Below are 26520 nucleotides of genomic sequence, written 5' to 3' on the forward strand. Positions count from 1 at the left end.
TCTGGCAGTGTCTGGTTTTAGCTGAACGCAGCTGCGAGAGAAATTCCTGCAAGAAGCCATTGTTGGACGGACACTGAGAGGTCTGTTGAGCTGCACGTAGTAGGAGTCACAATACCCTCATTCAATGCCCAAACATTATATGACTTGAACTTCTCCCTTTGGCCTTTTCACTTTAATTATGAATATCATATTTGTCATTGTCACGTTCAGGGGGAATTTGGACGTGTCTCTTATTTAAAGTAACAGCAGTAATCTAACTAAAAGACAGGCTGTAGTCAGCTGGTTGCATTCAGTCACATTTAACAGAGGTAATGACATTTCTTCATTCTGTAAAAACACTGAAATAGTAAGAACTAGTCCTAAAATACAATGTCACGATGACTTAATCTGAAATCAGTGTCAGAAAGTACTGTTTGTTTGTCTTCTTTCTATTTCCATCCTTCTAAAATGGACACAGATTTTAAGAAGTGAAAAGTCTGCAGAGGAAAAGGTTTCATATGTTCAGATTTGGTGTTAGTATGATACTGTGCTGTTACACTGTAGGAGCAGATTTCACACAGTCCACCACTATCTAGTTCCTCTGCTATGCAGAGCATCAGTAGGCACTGAAGTTGATACAGATGCACTCTTGGTGATATTGCACTTAATAGGACAGCAAACATCAACATGAGAGACTTATCAGTGAGATACACAGCTCCCCACACAGCAGGACTATCTGTCTGTGGGATATTCAGACTATGTTATCGTGGAGCACCACGCTGAAAGCGTCTGTGTTTTGGGATGAGTCAGGAAAAGCAACTTGTGCGAGGGGGGGGGGGGGAATAAAATAATACTGTCCCAAACAAGATAACAGCATCCAGTCTGCTGTCACTGCACGCTAAGCAGCTGTGTGGCGGCCTTACCCCATCCCCGGCAGTGTTCTCCTGACCTTCAAACCTCACTTCCTTTCACAAACAGTGGGGTACGCCCGGCCAGAGGAAAAAAAAAAGTCAGCCTGCATCATCTGTCCCTGGTTGAGTGGAAAGAGAGGCCAGGGAAACTAGTGACCTCCTGAAATGAAGTCATAACGTGACAACAGAGACGTGCTTCCCATAGTTTTACCAATTTATTACAGCCACATCGTTAATATCTAATAAATACATTATACTACAGCGAATATGGTTTTATCTTATACATGTCGTCTGGTAATGGTATTTGTTTACTTCTTAAACTTAGAAAACTTGTTTTTTTTTTGTTCACTGCACGATTCCTTTAAAGCCAGGAACGAGGCCACAAAGATGTTCTGTTCCAAAATATTTGACTTTTTTTAATTTGAATACTTTTAAAGTTTGTTTAGCTGATATAGCATATGCATTGCCTCCATGTTTATCCCCTTGTGTATTCCTGAAGACGAGTGGACTTAATCTTCAGCCTTAATTGTGGCTGTACTATAAATATCACACAACAGATTTACACTTAGACCCTCGTCTGTTGTCATTTATCAGATTTTTGGCAACAAACTAAATTAAAAAAACAAAACAAAAAACACACCACTAGCCAAATAACTGAGCTGATAAATTAAAAAGGTACAGTTCATTAACGACTCATAAAGGTGAGCAACCAAATGAATACCCCTCCCCTTCAAGGTGTGTAGGATAACATATGGTGGGCAAGAAACTCGCGATATACATGAAAGGCCCTCCCTAGAAACATGGTGGTCAATGTGGCGGGCACTATGAAAGGGACCTGCTCCCTTTGTAGTTATGGTAACACAATTATTCTTATCAGGTGATTAAATAATAATTGAAACATACTTATGAATATTAGCATGTTCCATTAGATGCCACTCAATTATACACACTGCACCTTTAATGGATCGAGTTTAAGAAGCATCTTCCAGGTGGACAGCACATGCCGACTGCTTGTTACTCAGCAGCAGTTTGAGAGAAGCTAACTAGTGCAGTGCTGACCTCTAAATCTGGGATTACAGGCACAGTGAGAACCAACCAGGTGCCCCACAATGGCTGCTAGTTGACACACTTAATAGGATATTAGCTTCTGCGAAGTAAACAGGAAACCTGAGCTTAGCTAGCCTGAGGCTAGTGACTCCAGTTCTCACACTTTCACACTGCTGGGCTAAAAGAAAGAGGAGTGTGTGTGTCCAGTTGACGAAGACTAAACAGGTCAGTGAGGCCACCACAGACGACACTACTGAACAATATCATTCAGTCTGAACTGTGCTTCATATAATCATTTTGTTTTTCATCTCTTTTTACTTCATTTCTTCTCATCATTATAATCACTTTTTGTCACATGTTCGCATCAGAGTGAAACGTTGGAGCAGCTCACAGCCTGGAATAATTAAAACAGGTTTTGTGGACAGTGGTGAGACAGCTTTAGAAAGTTAAATATTTAATCTTTGACAAAACATTTGTCAAGTTTAATTAGCAGTGGTAATCCACAGTCACAGTCTGACAGCTTATCATTGCAGTGTTTCCCCTACATTCATATTATAAGCACCACGATGCTGCTAAAATTTCACACAAACATTCATATCAATAGGCGACTATTGACACCCTGTGTGATCACGATGACACCCTGTTGTTAATGTGGTCATTAACTAGTGCTTCAAACCCCAGAATCCTCCCTCCACTCATTGTTCAAAGGACATCTACATGATGTAAGTGTAGCGAGTGTGTGGTTGAATGAGAGATCGAGCGGCAGAAACGCTACAGTGAATGCAAGCGGAGGAGAGGAAAACAGGCTACAGTGTGTCTGTTAATAAATGTCGCAGCTTCTCAATATGAAGAAACGTTTCATCTGTTGATTCGACAAAACCTGGAGAACTGAAGAGAATTAGCCCCGAAGTTATTGACAACGAGAGCCTAACCAGACCAGGCTAACTTAAGGTGGACTGACCTTTAAGGTGACACTCATTTTAGTGTCAAACTCAGCTGCTGATACTGTAAACAGAGAAGTGTGCGGCTGTTGAGTCTCTACTGAGTCTGGACCAGTATTTTGTTTCTCAGTGTACGAACCCTTTCTAACGTAGTTTATAGTTCCACACCTCTCAGCTGACTGAATAACAAACGTAGGAACCGAATTAAGGGCAGTGAGTCACCGTCCATTCAGCCTGAAAACTAAAGCCAGGTTGTTGGTTTTTTTAGAGAAAACTGTGGGCTACTTTCTTTGTTAGATGTTCCAGGCAGATACAATTTATCTGTGTAACTTTATTAGAGAGTGTTAGCGCTCTACATTTCCTTCCTCACTATAAAATTCTGCAAGCAGAGGTTATCCCGAGAGAAGCAGACATGGCATCAATATTAATGAGGCCTTCTGGCTTCTCAGAGTAGCTCTGCTGGCTGTCCGCCTCCTGTTGCAGGCACGCTGTATTAAGAGATTGCACCCAAACAAACACATGTGATAGGAGTGTGCCTCTGTGGTGGTGTCTGCCCCCCAAACAGTCAACCCACCGTTACTTGATGACGAGAGTCTTCGTCTATCAAGTTTTCATTAGTCGGTTAGTCCCAGAAAAAAAAGAAAAAACAACCCTCAGACTCCATTTGGGAGCTGCGCCTTTCCAAAATTAGGTCAAAACCTAGTGTGGTGTAACAGAACATAGTTGATCACCCCCCACAGTTGAGCACACATGTGAGCTACGGATAAATTGCAAAATGTAATGTCTCATTGGAGACGAAGTGAACAAACTGCAGACAGACAGCGACCAAACCAGCATCTAACTGACTATCTGAGGTGACATTTGCAGGTATGTTTACACGCTGTTTAGCTGCTGACTGACGTTAGCTCTGCGCTTTTATGTTTGTTTGGTAGGTCATTAACCAAGCCACGGCGCAGGACAAGAAAATCTTTGGTTGGGGGTGGGGGGCTTTCAGCCCACTTTAATGTCCTTCCTCCAGCAGGGCTGTTTAGGGCTAATGTTAGTGCTACTTCCACGCTCACCGTTCATGTCAGCTGCTCAGCCGCAACAGGAAGGGGGGTTTAGGTTTCCTGGAGCAAGCTCCCTGTCGCCAGTAACAAAAACGTCAAGCCAAGTATGCCATTGGGTCTGAGTAGATAGTAAATCACAGCTCTGAGCATGATTTACCTGTTAGAGGAAACCTCCAGGAAAACAACTGAAGCTCCCAGCACACAACCTGAGTAACCTTTTATTAAAGTAGTCGGACCACAGTGTGACCAGCTCCAAAACACTAATGACATCTTTTTTGTTTTCACGTTCAAACGACTCCGAACGTTGCTTTTTGGGAAAACCTTTCTGAATGTGCACACACCCGCTCCTCAGTAACCTTCACTTCACACCTGGGATGGTGCCCAGTACATCTGCATCCTTCTGGTCCCGGACATGGAGCGGATCCACTCCAGCATACTTAAACCGTTGCTCAAAGGCACCTTCACACTTCATTTTATTCACCTTCACACACACACACACACACACACATACAGATTTCCGAACAGATTTGACAGTCACGAGCCCGCTTCCTCGACGTTCAGAATATCGCAGCTCGTTATAGCCGGTATTTTTTGATTCGCGATCGTATTTGTGTGACTGTCACATCAGAGCAAGGTAGCCCGATAGCTGCGGATGGGGCAGCTGTTACCCATGCTGACAGCTCCTTATCCATCTGCCACTGTGAGGAAAACACAGGCCCGCTGACGCTCCAGCCACAAGCCCGGCATTAGCTCTCTCATGAAGTCTATTTCAGCCTCCGTGGGCAAAACAGCTGCCCTACGGTCCACACCGCACTGTTTTTAGAAACTCCAAAAGGTTCAGCTCAAAAAAGAAAAAAAAATGCTCTCCCCTACATCTGTTGCCAATGAAGCAAAGGAATGCATTTCCCCAGAACTGTCTTAATGTGGGTTCAAACGAGCACAAAAAAGCAGGTCAGGAAAACCAACCGCAAACTGCAACAACTTCGCCTCAAAATGTGGTATCATTGTGTAAAGTATACATATATAAAAATGTACTAATTGAGTATTTTTACTTTACTAACAGGACTCAGGATCTGCATTTGTTAGGAGAAGCTCCACTCGAAGACATTCCTCGGAGGAGATAAGCTACAGTGAAGTCTGAGAATCTGCAGACAGGTCGAGGAGGTCAGCCCAAATGACAAGGACAAGTGCCGTGAGCAACTGTGTGACAGGAGCTGAGCCAGGCTCCTCTCGCCCACACAACACAAGGAGAGTATTGTGGCAGGCCTTGGTCTCCTCATACCAGCACACTGGGGAAAAAAAACACACACACACACACACATATGCAGTTGCAAGACTTTGTGAGGGGAAGAGAAAAATAAAAGGCCTTAGCTGAGATTTAATATTAACTGCGAGAATAGATTTTTCTGTCATCAATATGTTGTTTCTTCTGGAGTTACTCTGCAGGCAGCTGCAGGTTTTGGTGGCTGTGGGTAATGTTTGGTTTTGTTTCCACTACTAATCCTGTTTGGGTCCCATTTTTGTTCCGTGGCTTTGGAACTAAAAGTACATCCACTTTAATACTTTGTTATCATAAAAAAAAAAACATTCATATTCACTTTCTCTGTGAAATCCTAGTCCATTCTTGTATTTTCTGGCACATTCTACACTTTCTTAAAAGCGGTGGTGGAATTTTTCCCCCCCGTTGCCGCTGTCGCAGCTGAAGCAAAACACTGTTGAGTAAGTTAGGACTAAACCTAATACCTCGCATCAGTCAAGAGGGCTGATACAGTCAGTGAACAGGCTGGATAATATTAGGCTAACCTGTAATGTCACAACAGACATTGTAAGTAGCTTATGGCTCCAATAAAAATAGCAGACAGGCCACTCTTAACAAAGGACATACTTGAGGGCCCCGCAGGTCTGTGTCGCATATGAAAACACACATTTCAACATGCGCCTGTTTCTTAATCAAATATGTTCCAACTTTATAACAAGGAATAAAGAAACGACTGATTTACTAATTGTATTCAACTTGCAGGGGAATCTAAACGACAATGGGCTTGTCAGTAAATAAAGGGCCATTTGATTTGATCTAATCAGAGCCTCTGCATTAAAAAAAAGCATACATTCCTTTCAGTATTCGCCTGTAAGCAAACAGAATTAGCTCAGATATCCTCTTCAGAATAGCCGTGTACAATAGAGTGTGTTCAGCGTGACCGGCCGCTGCGTTTCAACAAGTGAGAGCTGTGATGAAAGGCTCTGACGTCAGTCCCATTCATGAAAGGCTGGTGGCGACCTGTGGGGATGAAAATGCTTCCTTCAGCCTATATCGAGCAGGATATATGAGGGTGCAGGTTGTGCTGCATGCCAGCCACCAGGGTGTTGTATTTTTAGCTGGGACAAAAGTTTGAATTTATTCTGACACGTTAGGCACAATGAGGCAGGATGTGGAGGTGCCATAAAAAGTCAGAAATTCCGGCTCGGTCGCACAAGCTACAAAAGTGCTATTTTAACACCAGAAAATTAAGTAAAATACACCAGAATGTGCTTTAAAACATGTAATTATAAGTTATAAAAGAGGAAAAGTGAGGAGAGCATGTGTATAATATGTAGATGGTATGATAACAGCAGGCTACAGCACAGCGGTAGAGTCAGAAATCATGTTAACATTAGACGCTGGTTCGAGCCGCTACTGAAGTGCCTTTAAACAACCAAATCTGTTTCAACTCCGCTGTTTGCCGTTTGGTTGCCGACCTGACGTCTGACGACCTCGTGGAAAAGCAACAAGCGAAATGTTTCCAGCGGGGATAAATAAAGACAAGTCTCACATTACACGAGAGTTTCATGGTAGCCTTGATTCTTGTTTTATTTGATCATCTCAAGTGCACGAGCGTTCATGCATCTCACTGGGAACATTTGACTGAGGGGCAAATAGCTGACCACAAACTAAGACTAAACTGGTTTCCCAGGAGACGAGGGTGAGATTTCCCATGCTACGAGCCCTCCTCGCCCCCTCATCTGGAAACCCGCTAGCTGCTTCTTCTTCCTCTTCTTCTGCTCTGCCTAGAAAACAGCATATTTGGTTTAGGTGGGCAAAATCAGCTGCGATAAAACAGTGTCCAGGTCAATGTGAAGCTGAAACGTCCCCGTCACAAAAGACGCAGACCTAACCCCCCCACCCCCACCCCAACACACACACCAGTGCAAATAGTGTTGTTAGTTTTGTGCATCCAATTGAAAATCCTGTCACACAATACAAACTCAAAGCACACAAGCCCGCATCTCTCTGTCACACGGGCCAGCAAAACGTGTTGTAGGTGGATATTATTCTAACACAACGATTTATGGAACCTCTTAACTCTTAGACCAGAGGTGGACAACATGACCGAACTATCACAGTGCAGTGACTTTATTAGTTTTGATTAACTTTATTGTGAGTAAATTTCCACGTGAATATGATCATTGTCTTAGTGTTTAAAATGTGAAGTCCCTTTTGTGAGATATAACTAAATCCAGTGGAGTGATGATTTCTTTACATTCATCATACCTTTTGTGGGGTATCGCCATCAGTAAAGGGTCTTACAAATACAGTATGGTTACCCAAAAAAGACTTCAAGCATGTGCTATATAATATAATGTCATACACTCAAGAGATATTTATATACATCTTGTTTTTAATGCCATTAAGGCAGTTTCTTTGACTACAGACCTACCCCGACTACATTACCCCAACTTACTGACTACCAAGGTGCAAACTGTCCTGCCATAGAAGTTTGATAAGCATAAATCTATAACTATACCAAAGTATGAAACGTTTGCATAACCCCAGTGTTACTAAGCCATAACTGACAAAGGGTATATCTGTATGGTGCTGAGTGTCGACTACTAACTGAAGGTAATGTTTAATACCCTGTCAGATCATACAGAGGAACTTTTTAAAATCTCAAAGTTCAGAGATGAAATATTAAGTGGTAACAGACACATGCTTTATAAAGAACAAAATGTTAAAAGCTTCAGTAATCAGTCATTCCCCGTTGGATAGAACTCAGTTAAACACACAAGCAACCAGAAATGTTCAGATTCCTGGGCTCTAAAAATATCATGGCCGGGGTTAACTCGCCCCCTTCCCCCGGCAGAGACGCCCCTGTGACATTCATCCCAATAATCTAAAACTGTGCAGCAGGAGAATCACTAGAAAGCTTCATTGTTGAAGGAAATATAATTCAGGTCTGTTGGAGGCAGTGCCAGTGAAGCACAGGCCGGGCCTGTACTCCACCCGAGGCGAGCACAAACAGTAATCTTGTGACTGTAGGTCAACTTCCGCACACACGCATCCGGATTCAATGTTAGACGAAGGAAAAGTGTCACTCCTGGTCATGTCACATGTTGACAAACACACACGGCTAAAAAAAAGAAAGAAAAACAACTGGGGCCTCCGTGCTGCTCCACAGACTGTGAAGACCATTCAGACACCCGGTTGAATCAGCCGTTAGAGAGAATGAGTTTAAACAGAGACAGGAATTTTGCAGAGCCAAGCACGTATTTCCATAGTGACACAGCTGTGGCAGATGTCAACAAGTAGGTGGAGGGTCGCTTCAGTGAAAGCTGTACAAGCCTGCAGGACTCAATAAAAGGAAGGTTATGACCCTAACATGAATGGTTATTGGTATGAATGTATAATTTAAACTTTACTAAAGTTTTAATACCAGTTGAAACTGTACAGGGCCTCTGTTCTTCAACAACTTTCTGTCTGATTCAAAGCTCACATGGTCTTCACTTTACACTGAGCCATTTTCACACCCTTAATAACATTTGGCTTTTATAAAGAAGCATAAACAAAACCATCCCTTCCACCACATTAGAATAAAATGAAGTATCACTTTCATCAAGGCCACTAGCAGCATTGTATTTATTTATTTATGTAAACATTTTCCACAGAAAGTAATGACAACAGCTGACATTCAGATCTCATCAACAAGCAAAGTGGCTGCACATAATGAAAGCCTTGCAGCTCTGGATAACATTTCCTTCAGACAACAATTTGACATCAATGCACAGCTTCATATTGTTAACATTAAGACAATAAAGACACTTAATATCTAAAACAACAACTTCGGATATATCAAGCAGAGCACTGTGAGCTACCTTATTGTAAATGCTACAAATGGTCAGCATTAGTAATCTCCTTGTTCTTCATGATCAAATCTTATGGACAGCTTCTTCTTAAATATCTACACTCCTGCGACCAAAACAGGAAACACATTCCACATGATCTCAAAAGACAAATCCCTGACTAGTCTGTAGATGCCTACACCCCCTGGAGAAATGTGGGACATCGTCATTTATTAATGCAATCCCACATATATCCTCTGTACTGTGGAGACCATACAGTGTAAAGCCACGTTACCGACATCACCGTGGTTGTGTAAGTCACTACTGTGAGTACGATTCATAACCATCAGTCTATACAAACAGTCCCTGTGTATTCACTGGTACGAGCCAAGCATTCAAATGACCATGTCTGCAGTTTATCAGTGAAATGCATCGAAGGAGAAGATTGCAACACCTCAGTACAATGGTACAGCCACTACATGGGCGGCTGGGCATGAATGCAACAGCGAAGCACTATTAGCTATTTTTATTTTGCAACTTCAATGAGACAGGAAATTACCTAGCTTAGAGGGTTAATTTTGTATTATCCAATAACACTATTTTAAAACTCGATCACTATTTAGCAGAGAGGTGTAACTGAATCCCCGCAAGCGCAGTGAGCCGGTTTCATCGAAACTCTCCGGGATGACACGGCCTAAGTCATGGGAACACTATGTCGCAGCTATTAATACGGCCTTTTAACGCCCTAAATGTAGTGTCGCCGGAAATCAGTGTATCAACACGCCAAACACTAGAAAAGCCACTGACATCAATCCGCCAGAGTACACATACGGTTAGTTAGATGCCCGGTACCCATTACCGACTCTGACACTCGCCCACTGGCCGCACACAATCAGACACCCCGCCTGCTAGCTTGCAAGCTAATCAACTTTTCTTTTAAGCCTACAAATACTGTCAGTCTGCCGTCAAACACGTAAATAAGTTACTCTGTCCGAGCATCTAAATCACGCCCGTGTCGTCCGTTTGGCTATCGTTAGCCTACATTCCGTTTTTTAGCACGGTGGGTGATTAACGTTACCGAATGCGGCGCACAAGTTAAAAACCAACAATGCCCAGGTCCCATTATCGGACATGCAGACAAACCGGGTCGCTATGCACACCTAAAGCCCATTGCATTGTTGTTGTTGTGTTACCTGCATCGTCACAGTCATATCCGCTGTCAAGGCATGATTCAAATGTGAAGCATTGCCCGCATACACAAGACTAGGTGGCAATGAAAACAGAAATAACCGAGACCGCCAATCGCTCCTCCTCCCTCGCCTGGCTAGGCGGATGCGCCGCATCAGCACAGATCAAATTGGGGGTGTTATACCAGAATATGCGCGTATAGTCACACACATATGTGAAATGCATTAGTAACCCTGTATGGAAACAGTGACTCGAGTATTTCAGTATTGGTACGACTTGTCAATTATGAAGGTAAAATGGAAGCGAGCATGCAAGAGTAGAGTATGTCCGATAATGGGCGCATCAGTGTTTCATCGGTACAAGGCAGGCTAGCTGCATAGCTAAGCGAGCTAACGTTAGCTACCCAGCTAGCTCTCTGCGACACGGTTGTGAGCGCTGTGAGGGAGCACGAGCAGATACAAGAGGCCCGGCGGTGCTCCGACACAGACCAACAACTGTCAGTGCCGCTGCAACCAGCAGCAAACCACACAGCTTCAGTAAAGCACAAGAAAAACATTAGTACAGGTTACGTTAATCACCGCATCGCTCACCAGCTCTAGACATCCACCCTCCTGACAGCGAGTCCCGTCTGTGTGCCTGTCGTCAAGGCGACGGCAATAAGAACAGACACTTCCGGTGAAACCTTCACAATAATATAACAATACACCGAAACCTCGAGTCTACAAAATAAACTTAATTTTTTATCTTTATTGGATTTTCAGAGTTACAGGACACATTTGTTCACACACTGTTACAACAAAGTGTCATTTCTGGGTATCCTTTAGTCATCATTAAAAATACTGGTTCTCTATTGTGAGCCATTCAACAAGAAGGAAAACAATTGTTAGCATTTTGTGTCATAAATTGTCACACTAAAAAGTATTCTGGGCAAACTAAATATTATTATGAGTAATTAGGAAGTCCACTTCATTTCATATTTCAGTAATCAGACAGTATCATCTTGAATTTGTCATAATCATGCAGCTGAAGGTGATGTGAGTGTATCAAAGTTGCAAAATATTGTGTAATGTATTGTATATGCAGACAAACATCAATGTGATACCATTTACACTGCTAGTAAAACAGTAAGAAACAAAAGCCAGTAATATAGCAATATTTTTTAGACTTTTTAAAAGAAAAATGATTTATTTAGACCATATGTTATTGTTGATGCATAACAACGTGAACCAGTTTCAGAGTAAGCTTCTCTCGCCCTCTATGGTTTGATAAGGACTATTACATCTTGTACTCCACACTTAAAAACAGTCACTTGGGGGCGTACATGTCCACAAATTCAAACAGCAACCACAACCAGCATCTGTCCCTCAGTCTTGAAAAGTCCAGCAGCTCCCGTTTACACAAAGACCAGAACATTTTTGAAATGATACAACTTCTTGTATTAATGTAATTAATGAACACACTAAAAAAGGACATACAGGTAAACAAAGAATAAAATATCTTGAATGTGAAGACAGAAAATGTGAACATGAAAATGGTCAAGATGCAAATAATTATATTTTTAAATAGTTGTAATAACTGGACTTCAGTGCACCCAAGTGGCAGTGTATGGATGACAGTAACAGTGGCGTGCACAGACTTTTTGAAGGGCAGGGGCAAAAAGAAAAAAAGGGCACATACAGCGCATTCTCGCCACTGAAGAGGACACTTTAGCGCGCATTTTGGCTCCCAAGAGGACACTTTAGCGAGCGTTTTGTGCACACCACTAGCATGTAATATTATTCATCCAACATTAGAGGGCAAGAAAAGCTTTGTCACTAACCTGTACAGTGTTTTATTTTTCACGTGTTGTTCAAGAAGCAAATTCTTAAATTTTGGAAAGAATACATTTTTAGTAATATGACGAAAGAATAGCTTGTTTTTTAACCTGGCTCAAGTTTTTGTTTATGAATATTCAGTAAGTAATGATTTGTTTTAACAACAGTATCTTGTTAAATAGAGTTTGAGGGTGGTAACTTGTAGCAATTAATATATATGTGCTTATATATTTGCATATTTTATATATTTGCAGCTTTGATACAATAAGTGATAATGTACTGTGCATATACTTCTAATGTAGACAGCTGTTGTATTTCTGAAATTACAATGAAAACAACAGTAGAATCAATTGAAATATATTGTCTATATTGTATTGCATATTCCACTACATGCTACTTTGTTCTGCTGTGCTGGTAACATTGCACTGGCACCATGCAGTGTAACCTTGCAGGACGGTGAGGAGATGTGACACACACAAACCATGAATATATTATGGGAGGAGCGAGGGAACGTCTGCACGGGACACCCTTCAAAAAGCTTTCCCCCTGACCTACTCAGTCGCACTCGGCCAGGCAAGTTGAGCACAGCGGAGCACAGCAAGACCCTCTGGACATTATGGGACTCACACACGACCCCCACTTCAAAAAGCTGCAGGATTGGTACAAGGCCCATGCCTTGAACCTTAACATGAGGCACATGTTTGAATCTGACAAGGAAAGATTCAACAAATTGAGGTATCCATCATACTCCAACTTGTTTCTCTATTGTATGAAGTATATTTTATATTGTATGAAGCACCACTAACCAGCAGGATGTTTTCTATGCACACAGGTTTTATTATTAGTAACATTTTACATAGTGTTGACTATGTGTTGGTTCTGTTATCTGTTGATAGGCAAGCTCATATGAGAATGCACTCCAATGCATTTCAGCTGTGCAGCTTCATTACTTAACACCTAATAACAAACCACCTCTGTGTGACAAGATCACATTTCAGTAGACTGGATTCTTATTTTGTTTTTACTCAGAAAATATCAGTCTTTGCATTGTCTTGAGACTGTTCAGGTGACTGACACCTTTCTGTTTGCGTAGCCTCTCACTGAAAAGCGACCATGGAGACATTCTTCTGGATTACTCCAAGAACCTCATCACTGATGAAGTCATGAAGATGTTGGTCGAGCTGGTAAATCCATTCCCATCTTATTTATCTGTGGATGTTTGGACGCTAAAGTAGATTTTATCATTAGCTACTTATTAATACTGTTTGCTCAAGGTCTCAAATGGGCAGCTGTGAAGAGGAAATCACATTTATTTAATGCTATAAATATAAACATGTGTTGTCTTCCTCAGGGCAAGTCCAGAGGCATCGAAGCTGCCAGAGAAAAGATGTTCTCTGGTGAAAAGATCAACTTCACTGAGGTGCTCATTGATATATGTCTGCTGACGCTTGACTCACGACATTTGTGCTGCTGGGGTGACACAGTTGACAAAACATTTACACCATGTTACATAATAACTCCAGTACATACTGTAAAGTGGGTTACGGTTACAGTTAGAGGTTGACCAGTGTAGTGTGATAAAACACAAACACTTAATATTACAGTGATTAAAATGGCTGAATATTATTTTAGTTCTTCAGTCAGCACCAGTAAAAGCAGTATAAGGATTAACACCACAGTGCTGAATGTAACTGTATGCGTGTATTTTGTTTTCTGGTGATGTGGATATGAAGGGCCGTGCTGTGCTCCATGTAGCTCTAAGGAACCGCTCCAACACTCCCATCAAGGTTGACGGCAAAGATGTGATGCCCGAGGTCAACAAGGTTTTGGAGAAGATGAAGGGCTTCTGCCATGTGAGTGCAAAGTTTAGTATGTAGAGTTGAGTGATTCTGCTCGGGACATTTTTGATGCAGCTCTCAGCAATTTGTGTACAAATCCAGTGGATGTTTTTGATAGTTGTGTTTATCTGTTGCAGAGAGTTCGCAGCGGCGAGTGGAAGGGCTACACAGGAAAGGCCATCACAGATGTTGTTAATGTTGGAATTGGAGGATCTGATCTTGTGAGTGCAATTTTACAAAAAAAATAAACTATATGTTTTATTGCAAGACTTCAATTGTTCATCACAGGACAGATTTTACATATATTCAGTTCTGTGAGCTGTCCAGTACCTCCACAGACTTATCTGAACTATCTTGTTTTCCTCTGTGTCCATTTATCTTGGATTAATTTGAATGTTAGGGCCCCCTGATGGTGACTGAGGCCCTGAAGCCATACTCAAAGGGTGGACCACATGTTTGGTTTGTGTCCAACATTGATGGAACACATATCGCCAAAACTCTGGCACACCTTAATGCTGAGACAACCCTCTTCATCATTGCCTCTAAGGTAGCACTAATTCTTATTTTACACAGTTTGCACAAATTCTACATGTGCATAAGTTAATTTGTATGGATGTTAATTCTTGTCTATCTGTGTATTATGTCTTATTGTCCTTTTGCAGACATTCACCACCCAAGAGACAATTACCAATGCTGAGTCGGCCAAAGAGTGGTTCCTTGAACATGCCAAAGATGTGAGTGTGCAGTGGTTCAACGAAGCAGCAATATTTCATTAGACTGGTTGATATCTTTCTCATTCGCGTGCTCTCTGTGTTTTGACAGAAATCTGCTGTTGCCAAGCACTTTGTGGCCCTGTCTACTAATGGAGTAAGTCACAACACACTGCTGGAGGCTGAACCTTCTCTGTCTCTGCCACATCTGATCCTAATTGTTTTTCTCTCTCTCCCCATCAGCCCAAAGTGAAGGACTTCGGCATTGACACAGAGAACATGTTTGAGTTCTGGGATGTGAGTGCTCTTTAAGCTTTATAGTTGACTGCGTGCAGCAGGTCCCGTCTTCATCTCCACACTGTGATCGGGGATGTAGGCAGCAGCTATAAATAAGCTAGACTTTTGACCTGTGAAGTAGGTGTGACAGACAGTCTCTGGCCAGCAGCTGCTAGGTAATCAGAAGCCTCTCTCTTCAGACACAGTTATTATTGGTAATGACCTTCTCTCTTGCAGAGGTTACTGTAAAGGCTGGGTTGTTTCAAAGGTCAGGTCAGCTGCATTTAGTTACATTGTTGGTATTTGAAGTGTAGCAGCTACAGTATAATATGGCATTTATGTCACTGTGAAAATGACTGCCAGAAGTTTACATAATCATTAAACATACACAGCTTGCTGAAATGTCTGTCCCTAAGAATGAGGAAAAAATATGATGACCAGAATAAGATTATAATAATGAAACATATCATTTTATACAGTATATATATATACAAATGTGTTAGTAGACCTGCACAATAATGTTGTGGCTTGTTTTACCAAAATCTTTTGGTGCACAAAAGCACACATTTTATATGTGGTTATGGATCTTGAGTGTTTTCAGCTTTTTGTTTATTTTTTCGTCTAGTGGGTTGGTGGTCGTTTCTCCCTGTGGTCAGCTATTGGAATGGCCATTGCCCTGCACATTGGTATGTACACTGAACACTGTATAACTCAATTATTTAAAGTAAGTGTGTGTGTAATTTTAAATTTCTGTCTTTGTCATCCTTTAGTAGTAGCGTCAGATACAGATAGAAAGTAACACATTGGTCATCTAAGTTCAAAGGTCCTAAAATCACATTAAAAAATACATAGTGACTTTAAAAACAGACATGTATCTTGCTAATATTGATGGAGAGAAATACAGAAAATACAGCAATCATTCCAAACAATCAAGAGTTTTTTCACTCAGTCAACTCCTCTCCTCATCAGGCTTCGACAACTATGAGAAGCTTCTTGCAGGAGGTCACTGGATGGTAAGTACTCAAGGACGAGATGATGACATGTTCAGTTCCCCATCTCTCAATTGTAGAAAATTTATTGCCATAGTCTTTCTGCAGAGAAAATACATAATATATCAATACAAATGATGATCCCACCCCCCCACCTCCCCCAAACCCACCACCACCTCCACCACCACCCCTTCCTTTTCTCTCTTCCAGGACAACCACTTCCGTACTGCTCCTCTGGAGAAGAATGCTCCCGTCCTGCTGGCTCTGCTTGGCATCTGGTACATCAACTTCTTCCATGCTGAGACCCACGCCATGCTGCCCTACGACCAGTACATGCACCGCTTCACTGCCTACTTCCAACAGGTCCGCCCATACACTGCTGTAGGCCGCATAGGTCTCTGTGAGAGTCTTTAAAAAGAAAAGTTCAAGTGTTAGCTCATATTATTAGAGAAGTGATTTAAAAGATCATTTTGAAATAGCTATTCCATGTCCCTGGGGCAACATCCTTCGGTGACAAATGAGATAATGGCTTTGTGGATACAATCATAGTATGCATAACACTGACTGACAGTGCTAAGAACAATACTGTCTCTGACTGTTACTGTTAATTCTCTCTGATGGGTAAGTTGTATGAGCTGCGTAAGCAAGCAACTCTCCAATCTGTGAGTGAGATCAACACCCACTTCCACTGAAATGTTTGTCATCTAGGGTGACATGGAGTCAAATGGAAAGTACATCACCAACCACGGATCACGTGTAGACTACCACACTGGGCCAATTGTCTGGGGCGAGCCAGGAACCAATGGGCAGCATGCCTTCTACCAGCTGATCCATCAAGGTATCATCAGCGAAGACCATCATTGCAACCACCATCATCAACAACATTGTGTTCCTTATTCTTTATTGCCAGCAGCATTGTTCATTGGTTAGCAATTGTGTGTATCAGTAATGCAGTCCAACTGTTTTCCACTCAGGAACACGTATGGTGCCTTCCGACTTCCTCATCCCAGCTCAGTCACAGAACCCCATCAGAAACAGCCTGCACCACAAGGTATGACTTATACATCTAAAGCAGTGCTTTGAATGGATAGAAACCAATAGTATGGTTAATAGTGTGTTCACAGATACAATTATATTCCTTCCTCAATAGAGTTTACCTATTGAAATGTCTTAACACAACTGGCCCCTGTGTGAAAGGTTCCCCTCTTTCATGCATAAAAACACAACACAAAATTACATATTTTGTTAAATGACCTCACTGACCACAAAACATAATCTTGTGACCTCAAAAGAATCCTAAACCAAGTGCATTGACGTGCATGTTAGTGTTGTAACTGTGTATTAATTACCTGTACAACCTGTAGAGCTCATATTTTTAGAGATCACCCTTAAAGGTCACAGGTTCCTCTACCGGAACAGCCAGCTGAAGACACTTTGAGAATGACACTGAACTTCTATCTGCTCCAAGAGTGTCAGTCAAACTCCCTCAGTGCTCTGTGCTGACATCCGTAATTGAATATGCCATTTAGACAGATACATTAAGAAGTCAAAGATGTGTAACACAGTAGAAATATATCAAAATTATTTTTTGATTCCAAAACTACACAGTCTAGTTGTAGTAGCCCAGCTGCCACAATGAGACACAATACATCAACGTATATTGTAATATTACAGTAGAACACAGACTACTGGCTTGCAGGACCAACATTTATATCACTCCTGTAAGAGATACACCTTGTACTGTACAGTATCTGAAGGTGAGTGTGTATTTATTGTGGCTGTAGATCCTGCTGGCCAACTTCCTGGCCCAGACAGAGGCTATGATGAAGGGTAAGACCACAGAGGAGGCCAAGAAGGAGCTGGAGGCCAGCGGTCTGACTGGAGAGGCTCTGGAGAAGATCCTGCCACACAAAGTAAGTAAATTAAAGGAAAACTGAGTTATTATACAACATTAACCCTCTTGTGTTCAGCAGCTCTCAAGTTAATGACACTAAACCTAAGTCTGAACTTGAGACGAGACAGTCATCTCATGTTACTCATACAAAACAAATTTGGTATGAGTAAGTGCACAAAGCAGGAGACATTTACAAAGCATAGATGGCAGTGCCCCCTAGTGACCATAAAGAAATATAGCAATCCAACTTCATTATGAGGATTTGTAATGAAAGTATGCACAAAGTGATCTGCATGATGAAACATTTATCCTTATTCAACACAGGTATTCCAAGGAAACAGGCCAACCAACTCAATCATCTTCAAGAAACTGAACCCATTCACACTTGGAGCACTTATCGGTAAGAACTGGCAATGACTTACCTTCACTGGTGGTGAAATCAAGTCTATGAAACAGTACAGTATTATTGTTATTGCTAGTGGTTGCACTGACAGTAATCATCCCTCAATGGGAGATTCCAGAAACAGCCCAGAGACAAAGTGTCTGCTCTGACATGAAAGCACACTGTTGTATAGTGGCACTCTCACTATCTTTTTTTAATTTGATTTAATCATGGTTATTCTCTCTTGTTTTACAGCAATGTATGAGCACAAGATCTTCGTCCAGGGAGTAATGTGGGAGATCAACAGTTTTGACCAGTGGGGGTAAGACAGTTTTTACTACACACATCTTTCTCCTTCAACAACAGTAGCTGATACTGAGCAGTTTTTAGGTTGTAACTAAGTGTGCTTGTGCATCAGGGTATTGCTTAAAGGGATGCATACATTTATTTTCATTTGTTTTACAACAACTCTGCTTCTTGTTGTTTGTAAAATTGTCCATTTCAAAGTTGTTCTTGAAAACAACACACAAAAGGTTATTTCAAAAGCTATGTCTGTTTTTGGTGAAACCCATAATGTTCTGCAATCATCCACATCAACCAATCAATCCTCTCTATCCTGTGTGTCTCTCCACATTATTAGAGTTGAGCTGGGCAAACAGCTTGCAAAGAAAATCGAGCCTGAGCTCAAGGACACCACTGAGGTCCACTCCCACGACTCCTCCACCAACGGACTCATCAACTTCCTCAAGAAGAACTTTGCCTGAGTCACACCTCCTCCACCAGCATCCACCTTACTCCACAACATCATCCATCTCATCAGCTCGTGAGCTGCATGGACAGGAGCCTCTCAGAGGCAGCTGATCACTCCCACGCATTCAGAGCTGAAGCTCCCTGTGTGTTTGTGCTCTCATTATGGATAACACGTCTACGGTGCTGTCTTTTCCATGTTTGTTAGTTCACCACTGTGAGGTCAAAAGCTTTTTGTATCAGAGTGTAATGGAAGACAGGGTGAAAGATGCTTTCAGTCTGTCTTTCCTCTGTCATAAGAATTAGTTTCTAAAATAAATGTCTTTACACAAAGTTACTGTCAGTGTTGCTTTCACAGTAGCACTCTTATAACTGGTCGAATGTGAGGTACAGACACAAAGCAGCAAGTGCTCAGTGTCTTCTTGTGTATGATTTATTGTAATCATTTGTACCAATGTGCTGTTAAAAGACATCCTGGATTCTCTCTGATGAGCGTCTGTATGCAACACGTCACTAGATGGCATCAGAGTGCCAGGCTTATTTTCTGGGAGTAAATCGGCCACCCAGTAATTTACCATTTATTCATTGGAACAAAGGGTCAAAGGTCAGTCCATCTGCACTGTTCCACCCCACAATTCCCCTGACTCCACAGCATCCATTTAGAGAGAAAAACAAACAGCTGGACTGAAACAGCATCTGGACTGAACGCACTGACACTCTATCTAAGCGTTGTCAAGCCTAATTTGTTAAATATTTCAATGTCCGGTGCCAAAATCTGGCTATGAATCTCGCTCAACTTAACTTATGTTACATCCAATAAGACTATAAGAAAAAACTAATCACACAGCACATCAGGTGATGCTGTTCATCCCAATTCACTAAAGAAGGCCGAGCTAATATATTTCACTGTTGTATATTGCATTTTGTATTGTTCTCGTCAAACCTGCTGCTGGGTACAATTACAGAGTGTGTATGAGGACAAACAGAAAGTTTAAAAAATTCTAGTCTCCCAGACACTGCTGGGTTTTCGATGCTGTTGCCAGGCAACAATACTTGACTTCAAATCTAACTTGTTCTTTTCATCTGTGGCTCTGAAACAAGATGCAGAAGAAAGTGAGTTTGACTGAGGAGAGAAACCCTGTGCCCTGCCGTGTTCATGATGCTATAAATTATTAGTAGAACTACCACACTAACAAAACAGCATGATTTTGTTACACATATTTTTGATTATTCAACTTGTCTCATTTTCCACAACTGGTGTTACATTTCTGAATGAAACTCATCTTTAAATGACTGTTATCTGAGTCATGGATACACCTACAGTGATCAGTTATGACTCAAACTATTTAATGCAGGTGTATTAGGCTACAATAAACAAACATCAAGTCAACATGAGAAAAAAAAAAAAAAAATCAAACGGTAGCATGAAAGCATGAAAAGGTTCTGTGTGCGTTCCTGAGATGTTTGTTGAACAATGGCGCTGCATACTCTCACATTCCACTTCATGCTTTATTGGTTTGGCCTGTCAGTCATTTTTCCCCCTCCTCCGGCCTGTTAAAGAGCTGCCCCCCTGGCTCGATCAGGAACCCAACCTGCTCCACCGCGGTGGTTGCTATGGCGATGTCACCCCCTGCCTCCCCGACTGGGCAGTCCCAAGTTCATGGCGGTGTCAGAGGGAAGGGTTGGAGCAGGGGTTTGGGATTCCTCTGCACTAACAACACCACCGAGCTGTTGTTCAGCTCATCTTCATCGTGCTTGCCACGCATTTGTATTCATCATGAGCCACAGTGCTGGAAGCAGTTTTGGGGTCAGCATCGTTGCATGTAAACAAGCTCAGAAACTCAGCCTCGGAAGAGAATAGCGGCCTGCAGGTCTGCAGCCAGTTTTAATACTCGCTCGGACCTTGCTGGAATGCTTTTAATGTGCATGAATTAATTTGTCCTCTCCTCCCAGAAACCTTCAGGGAACATATTCTCTTGGGCTAAACATTAGCTCTGCAAACACATGACCCACACATTCACACAACATCCTCCCAATATGAAACCCAGTGTAGTCATTGACAGCAGTGACACAGAAACCCTGCAGGCTGCAAAAAAAACAAAAAAAGCACTGAGTCAAGCCCAGCTTCATTTTTCCCACGACTACTGGAGTTATATAAAGATTAACTTAAGTACATGGGCAGAGCTCGTCATACTGCTGCATAGGAAGCCAGCAGAAGTCCCATGAGGCCACAGGGAGCACTAGCTGACCCGTTGTCACTCCCTGTCCCCCTTAAATAAGTTTCGTCAGACACACATTAGCTGGATCCATCATTTTTGTTAGGGTCCACATGGAAAATACAACACACCCACTTCCTTGCCTGTAAAAATACTAGAACAATATGATCTGAGGATCTAATGTTCTTGCGTTACTGCAAATCTATGTGAGCATCTGGTAAAAATATGAAGGAGCAAGGCTCAAGTCAATGTTATGTTATTTTGGTAAAATATTAATCGTTTTTATGAGATGTCACTGACCTCGCAGAGCGTTCAGAGTTTCTTTCAGTGGTTCATCTCTGCCAAACTAGCAGACAGCTGGGCTTGTTTGTCCTCCAGGGACAGCTCTGGGTCAGTTATCTGGTTATCTGTGTGGGTTTCTGCATACTGAGCACCCATTGTAAGATTTTTGTTTTCACTGTCTGTCTATCCTGAATCCACTGATAACCAGATACGCTGAGCGACATCTGGCTCTTACTCAGGATCACAATGTTTAGAGATTATAAAAAGAAGAAGAAACACTCCCACGCTGATGTCAGCCTCTGTTGGTCTGCTTGTGATACAAAATATCACATTCAGAGCGATGGTGACAGTTGGTATCTCACTTTTTTTTTTAGATCAAGGCTGTTTCTAATTGTGATGACATATTTGGTCCCAAGCAGACATGACTGTGAGGTTTTCGTAGCCAGCAGCAAAGGCAGGATTAATTATTTTTACCTTCACATCTCATGGAAGTGACGCTGGTAAACATTCATGAAAAAATGTTATTTCTAACAAGAGCAATGGATGACTGATTTTTCTTGTTATGGTAAGAGATATGGTTTCAATTCAGCAACTTAACCCCACAGTGGCAACGGAACTACACACTTTCTTTGTGATTGCAATTCTTGGTGTTAAAGGCTCTGTTCAGTGAAATAACAAAAAGCCTGTTATCTGATTGGCAATTGAGGAACTGCGGCGTTGTTTCTAATAAGACACATTGCTGCTGAGTTTTTCAGATGTAATTATTCTTTCCTTCAAGCAGTTACACTGACTGTTCAATCAGCACCATTGTACTGACGTCATACGTTTCAGAGGTGAATGTCTCATCATGCAGCAATATCTTTTTTTTTTCTGTGAGTGAGCTTGGGTGAATTTGATTAGACTGTACAGGATGGCTCCAAAACACAATATGACTCATATCTTTAAAATGAATGTTTTATGAAATGACTCATCCCTACTATACACTTTGATGTCTTTTCAGATGGAAATGAAGTTTGATTCTCTACAAGTGAGAGGCAGAGTAAATATTCTTACTCTGCTGCTGTTGCTGAAGCTTGACACTCAGTTATATGTTTCTGAGAAAAAAAAGATATCATCTGTAAATACATTCATTAGTTGACTCAGTTATATGTTTCTGTTGAAGAGAGAAAACTTCAGAATGATGTGTATGAATGAGTGAAGAATCAGACAGAGGGTAGGAACCAGGAGGCTACATTTTTTTGTTGCAAGAAGGGGACAAAGTGTCAGTAACCAGAGATTCAGAGGGTATGAGGTAATCCTGAACCGAGCATATTTTCACTCGTTTCCTGGCAGTGGAGGGACCTGTGTTCTCCAGGAGGAAGGTACTCTTTTGTGCGGTGTAACAGAGCTCACCTCACAGCGGATCCCCTAGGGCTCCGCTACCTCTACACACACACACACACACATACACACACGGCTCCCTGAGTCACAGGGTGGGACCCTCACACACATAAAGGGCGCTTTGTGCCCCAAATCATGGAGCTGTCAACCAACACCAGAGAGCTCCTCACACTGAACACCACTGTTCAGCTCACAGGAGAGCTCAGTCAGAGGGCAGACTGCGCTTTTATGTTCGCCCACGCAAAATGAATCTGCACCCCTAACTATCTGTGTATCAGTGGCTTATAAATACTGCTGTACCTCGTGTAATTGAAATTTGAGATTGAAAGGATGACAGAGTTGTGCTTGTTTTGAAATGACTGCCACTGCAACAGTCTCCTTTCTTCATTTTCCTTTTTCCTTTGTTCTTAAAAAAACATACACAGTCTGGTATCTGTAAGTATTTTCTGTAACTGACAGGAGAAGATGATTTGATTTCTTACCATAAATCCTCTTGGGGATTGAGCCAGGCAGCAGTAATTTACCAAGCGAACAATACAAAGTGGGACTTCTAGTGAAACCTACCCACTCACACCTGTACATGACAGCAGTACAGCTTGTATGTGTCTGTATTTTTACATCTGTACAACAAGCCTCACACATGGAGATACTCACTTTAAAAACTGCTATAATTAATATTTTTATATAACTTATAGCGTGGAAGGGCTCTCTTCTAGTGATGAAGTTATCACATGAAGCTGCAGTTTCCATCAGCTCACAGTGGCATTTTAGCATCTTTCAGCAGTTTGTTTTGGTTATCCAGCCACCCACTCTCAGGCAGCTATTTTCAAGTGAAAACCTGAGGACCTGCCAGCATCAGAGAGAACAAAGTGAAGCATTTAGCAGCTCGGTAGATAATGGTGAAGATGATGATGAAAACTGAGGTGAAATGAGAGTGAAAATTAGACTTACATTTGTTAGGTGGTCAGATATACAACTACAGATCAATGCAAATGTTGCGTTCACCATATGGCCAAATAACAATGAAACAAACACACAAACTAAAGCAGGTTTAAACATGTAATTATAGTGTTTACATTGAGTCCACATGCAAAGCCAGAAGCCCTAAGAAAAAGATGCAAGGTCTGTTCTTATTGATATCAGACTCCAGCTTGGAAACATTGGCAGAGTATAAAAATAGTGTTAAGTTTAGGTTTTTGTCATTGTGATCTGCTGTACTGTGGTAAACCTTGATCTGGAGCCATTATATTGTTCAGAAACCAACACACATCTTTCACTTAATGTCCTCCTGGTGAGCTGATTCTCTTTCTTCTTTTATTTCCTTCTTTATTTGTTTCAATTCAAATACATTTCTCTTTCTGTCTGCCTCTGCAGCAAAAATAAGATACTATATAATCTTAATTGACTTGCCTGGTTACATCACCACCCATATCAGGTGGGGATGTAATTAGAAAGTATTTATAAATATTTGTGGCTAAAGTGAGAGAGTGAGACCAGAGTTATAATAATAGTTTTGTATTTTTCATTCGTTTTTGTATTTTAATGTCATTTTTATTTTATTTTTTCCAATTCCATTTAGTTTCAGTTAGTTTCCAGAGTTTCAATTTAGTTTAGTATAGAATAGTTTTGACAATACAAAGACAACACTTGAGTCAGGCAGCTGACTCACACTCATGTAGACATCCCAGTCTCAATAAACACATGCATCACTGCCTCCTCATGCTTGATGTGTTTACATATTTGACCAGATTGTCAGAGACTAAAACTAAAGGCATTTTCTGTATGTTTGTATTTGAGTTCAGTTTAGTTTAGATTGTGAAGTACACAATCATTGTTTCAGTTAACTTAAATGTTTTTTTCACACTTAGTTTTAGTATTTAGTTTAGTTTTAGTTAACTATAATAACCTTGAGTGAGACAGGCTTAAACATGAATGAGCTTCTCTACCAAACTTTATCAAAGTGTATGTGTGATGACATTTCAGAGGCTCTTGTTCAGCTTAAGGGCTAGATGAAGATTCACACTTTCATATTTGACATTAGGAGGAGAATTGGTGTAATCAACCTACTTTATGCTCCAATTAGCCCAAATGTTGTACAATACGGCACCACAGGGGTGCAGTCTCCTCATTCATGTCGACAGCTCAGCAGTTTTTATTTGAGTTGTAAAACTTAAACAGCCGTTTAAAGACCATCATCCCAAGAAAAAAAGAAATAAGAAGACACCAGGAAACAACTCTTCGACAATCTGAGAGTAGGTTCTCCAAAAGATGTTCTCCCATTCAGACTCTATCTGCAGCTCCTGCTCAGTATTTAGTCTATTACCAAAAGATTTATGTGAAATTAAAGACATTATATGTGCTTCTAGATAGATAGAAGTTTGAGCGTGTCATGGTTAACAAAACCTTGATGCATTTCTTTAATACTTTTGTAACAGAAAAGCTTCACACAGTCCACCGAGGTCCCCCAGTATCAGGAATGTTTACATGCTGGAGTAATTCACCATAAGCATAAGTACCAAGACAGCCGCCTCATCTGTGACAGTCCGTGTGTGTGTGTGTGTGTGTGTGTGTGTGTGTGTTCCTGGTTGCTTTATATCTTCTCATGCTATCATGTTTCAAACTCACATTTATCAGTCATTTGTCTCTAGACCTTTGCCACCAAGACCAGTGTCAGTATAGTTTTAAAGCTTTATTTGGATAAAGGCTTTTCAGAGTCTAATGTCTTCGTCAAGCAAGAGATTATCTGACCATCAGATCAGAGTTCCAGGCCGCATCTCAGGGGGGACCAAGGCTGCGTGCATGGATGTAATTATACTAAAGCATTTTAGTAACTGTGGACCCACCAGAGCACATATTTTATATTCTAAGCATTTATTGTAGCCACTGCTGCTCTGTTTTGGAGTTTCTCTGCTCTTGTTGAGGGCTTGAAGTTTGGAGATGGAATTGTAGTTCTTAAGTTAAATGTGTTTTATAATTTGGGTGATGCAAAAGCTGGAGAACTTGACATAAGATGCTTCTTATAAAGTTACGTTTTCCAGCTTTAACAGAAAGTTTAAGAGCCAGTTGGAAGGCAGGGTCACAACAAGATCTGACTGACATCTACACCCAACCAACAATGAAAATCCGGTCCAGCCGTGGGAAAACCACTTAGTTGTGGTCGACTCCAAACCATTCTTGACTCGACTCCATATGTTGCTCCAATCTGTGCCCCTGAACTTTAACAGTACTGTACCATTACTTTGGCCCAGTTCTAATGTGCAAACATCAAGACTGGCTGGCTAAATTTCTATCTTAAAATTTCAAATGTCATCCTCACATACAAAGTGCACTAAACACTAAATCATATGCAGTCCTCAGAATATAGATGGCTTATATAAGCAGAAGTCTCAAGTCTCAACAGTCTGTTATAACACAGTGTAAGATCATAGAATAAATAAAACATTTATCTACAAACATCATTTTAAATGTAACATTACTCCAGTGAACAGCGATATACTGTAATTACTAATCACTTCATCACCACTGCCAACCATTATAACTGACAAGTGTAATGAGTGTCTGTTACAGTGGCTCAGCATTAAATGTCTACCAGCGTTGCAGCTTTCCTGCAGCTTAATATAGATGAATAGACTTGCAAGTGATTGAAATGTCTGGCATTTGCAATAAAAACTAACTGTGGTAGATACAGATTAAAGGAATAAAGTGAAAGATATTAAAAGGCATTATATATCATTTCAAAAACAGATTTTAGCATAAATTGCATTTATATTCTATAATATTAAG

At 41.2% G+C, this 26520-nt stretch overlaps 1 protein-coding gene across 1 annotated transcript; it reads left to right on the forward strand.

Annotated features, from left to right (window-relative positions):
* The first annotated feature begins 12601 nt into the window (after window positions 1-12601).
* Window positions 12602-19196, forward strand: gpib (glucose-6-phosphate isomerase b). Its single transcript, XM_053338373.1, has 18 exons — window positions 12602-12758; window positions 13117-13207; window positions 13375-13443; window positions 13757-13876; window positions 13999-14082; window positions 14262-14408; window positions 14524-14595; window positions 14684-14728; window positions 14815-14868; window positions 15473-15533; window positions 15817-15860; window positions 16047-16199; window positions 16545-16674; window positions 16811-16887; window positions 17621-17749; window positions 18055-18130; window positions 18368-18434; window positions 18753-19196. The coding sequence occupies exons 1-18, from the start codon at window positions 12640-12642 to the stop codon at window positions 18874-18876; spliced, it is 1662 nt and encodes a 553-aa protein (XP_053194348.1). The 5' UTR covers window positions 12602-12639; the 3' UTR covers window positions 18877-19196.
* The last annotated feature ends 7324 nt before the right edge of the window (window positions 19197-26520 follow it).

This window comes from Scomber japonicus, chromosome 1 (genome assembly GCF_027409825.1).
Source record: "Scomber japonicus isolate fScoJap1 chromosome 1, fScoJap1.pri, whole genome shotgun sequence".
Lineage (NCBI taxonomy): Eukaryota > Metazoa > Chordata > Actinopteri > Scombriformes > Scombridae > Scomber > Scomber japonicus.

What these genes read in the sequence shown, in the direction of transcription:
- gpib (XM_053338373.1), top strand. Translation starts at nt 12,640, where the DNA reads ATGGGACTCACACACGACCCCCACTTCAAAAAGCTGCAGGATTGGTAC. An exon ending in TCACTGCCTACTTCCAACAG is followed by an intron (nt 16,200 to 16,544) that starts GTCCGCCCATAC and finishes TTTGTCATCTAG; the next exon opens with GGTGACATGGAGTCAAATGG. An exon ending in CTACCAGCTGATCCATCAAG is followed by an intron (nt 16,675 to 16,810) that starts GTATCATCAGCG and finishes TTTTCCACTCAG; the next exon opens with GAACACGTATGGTGCCTTCC.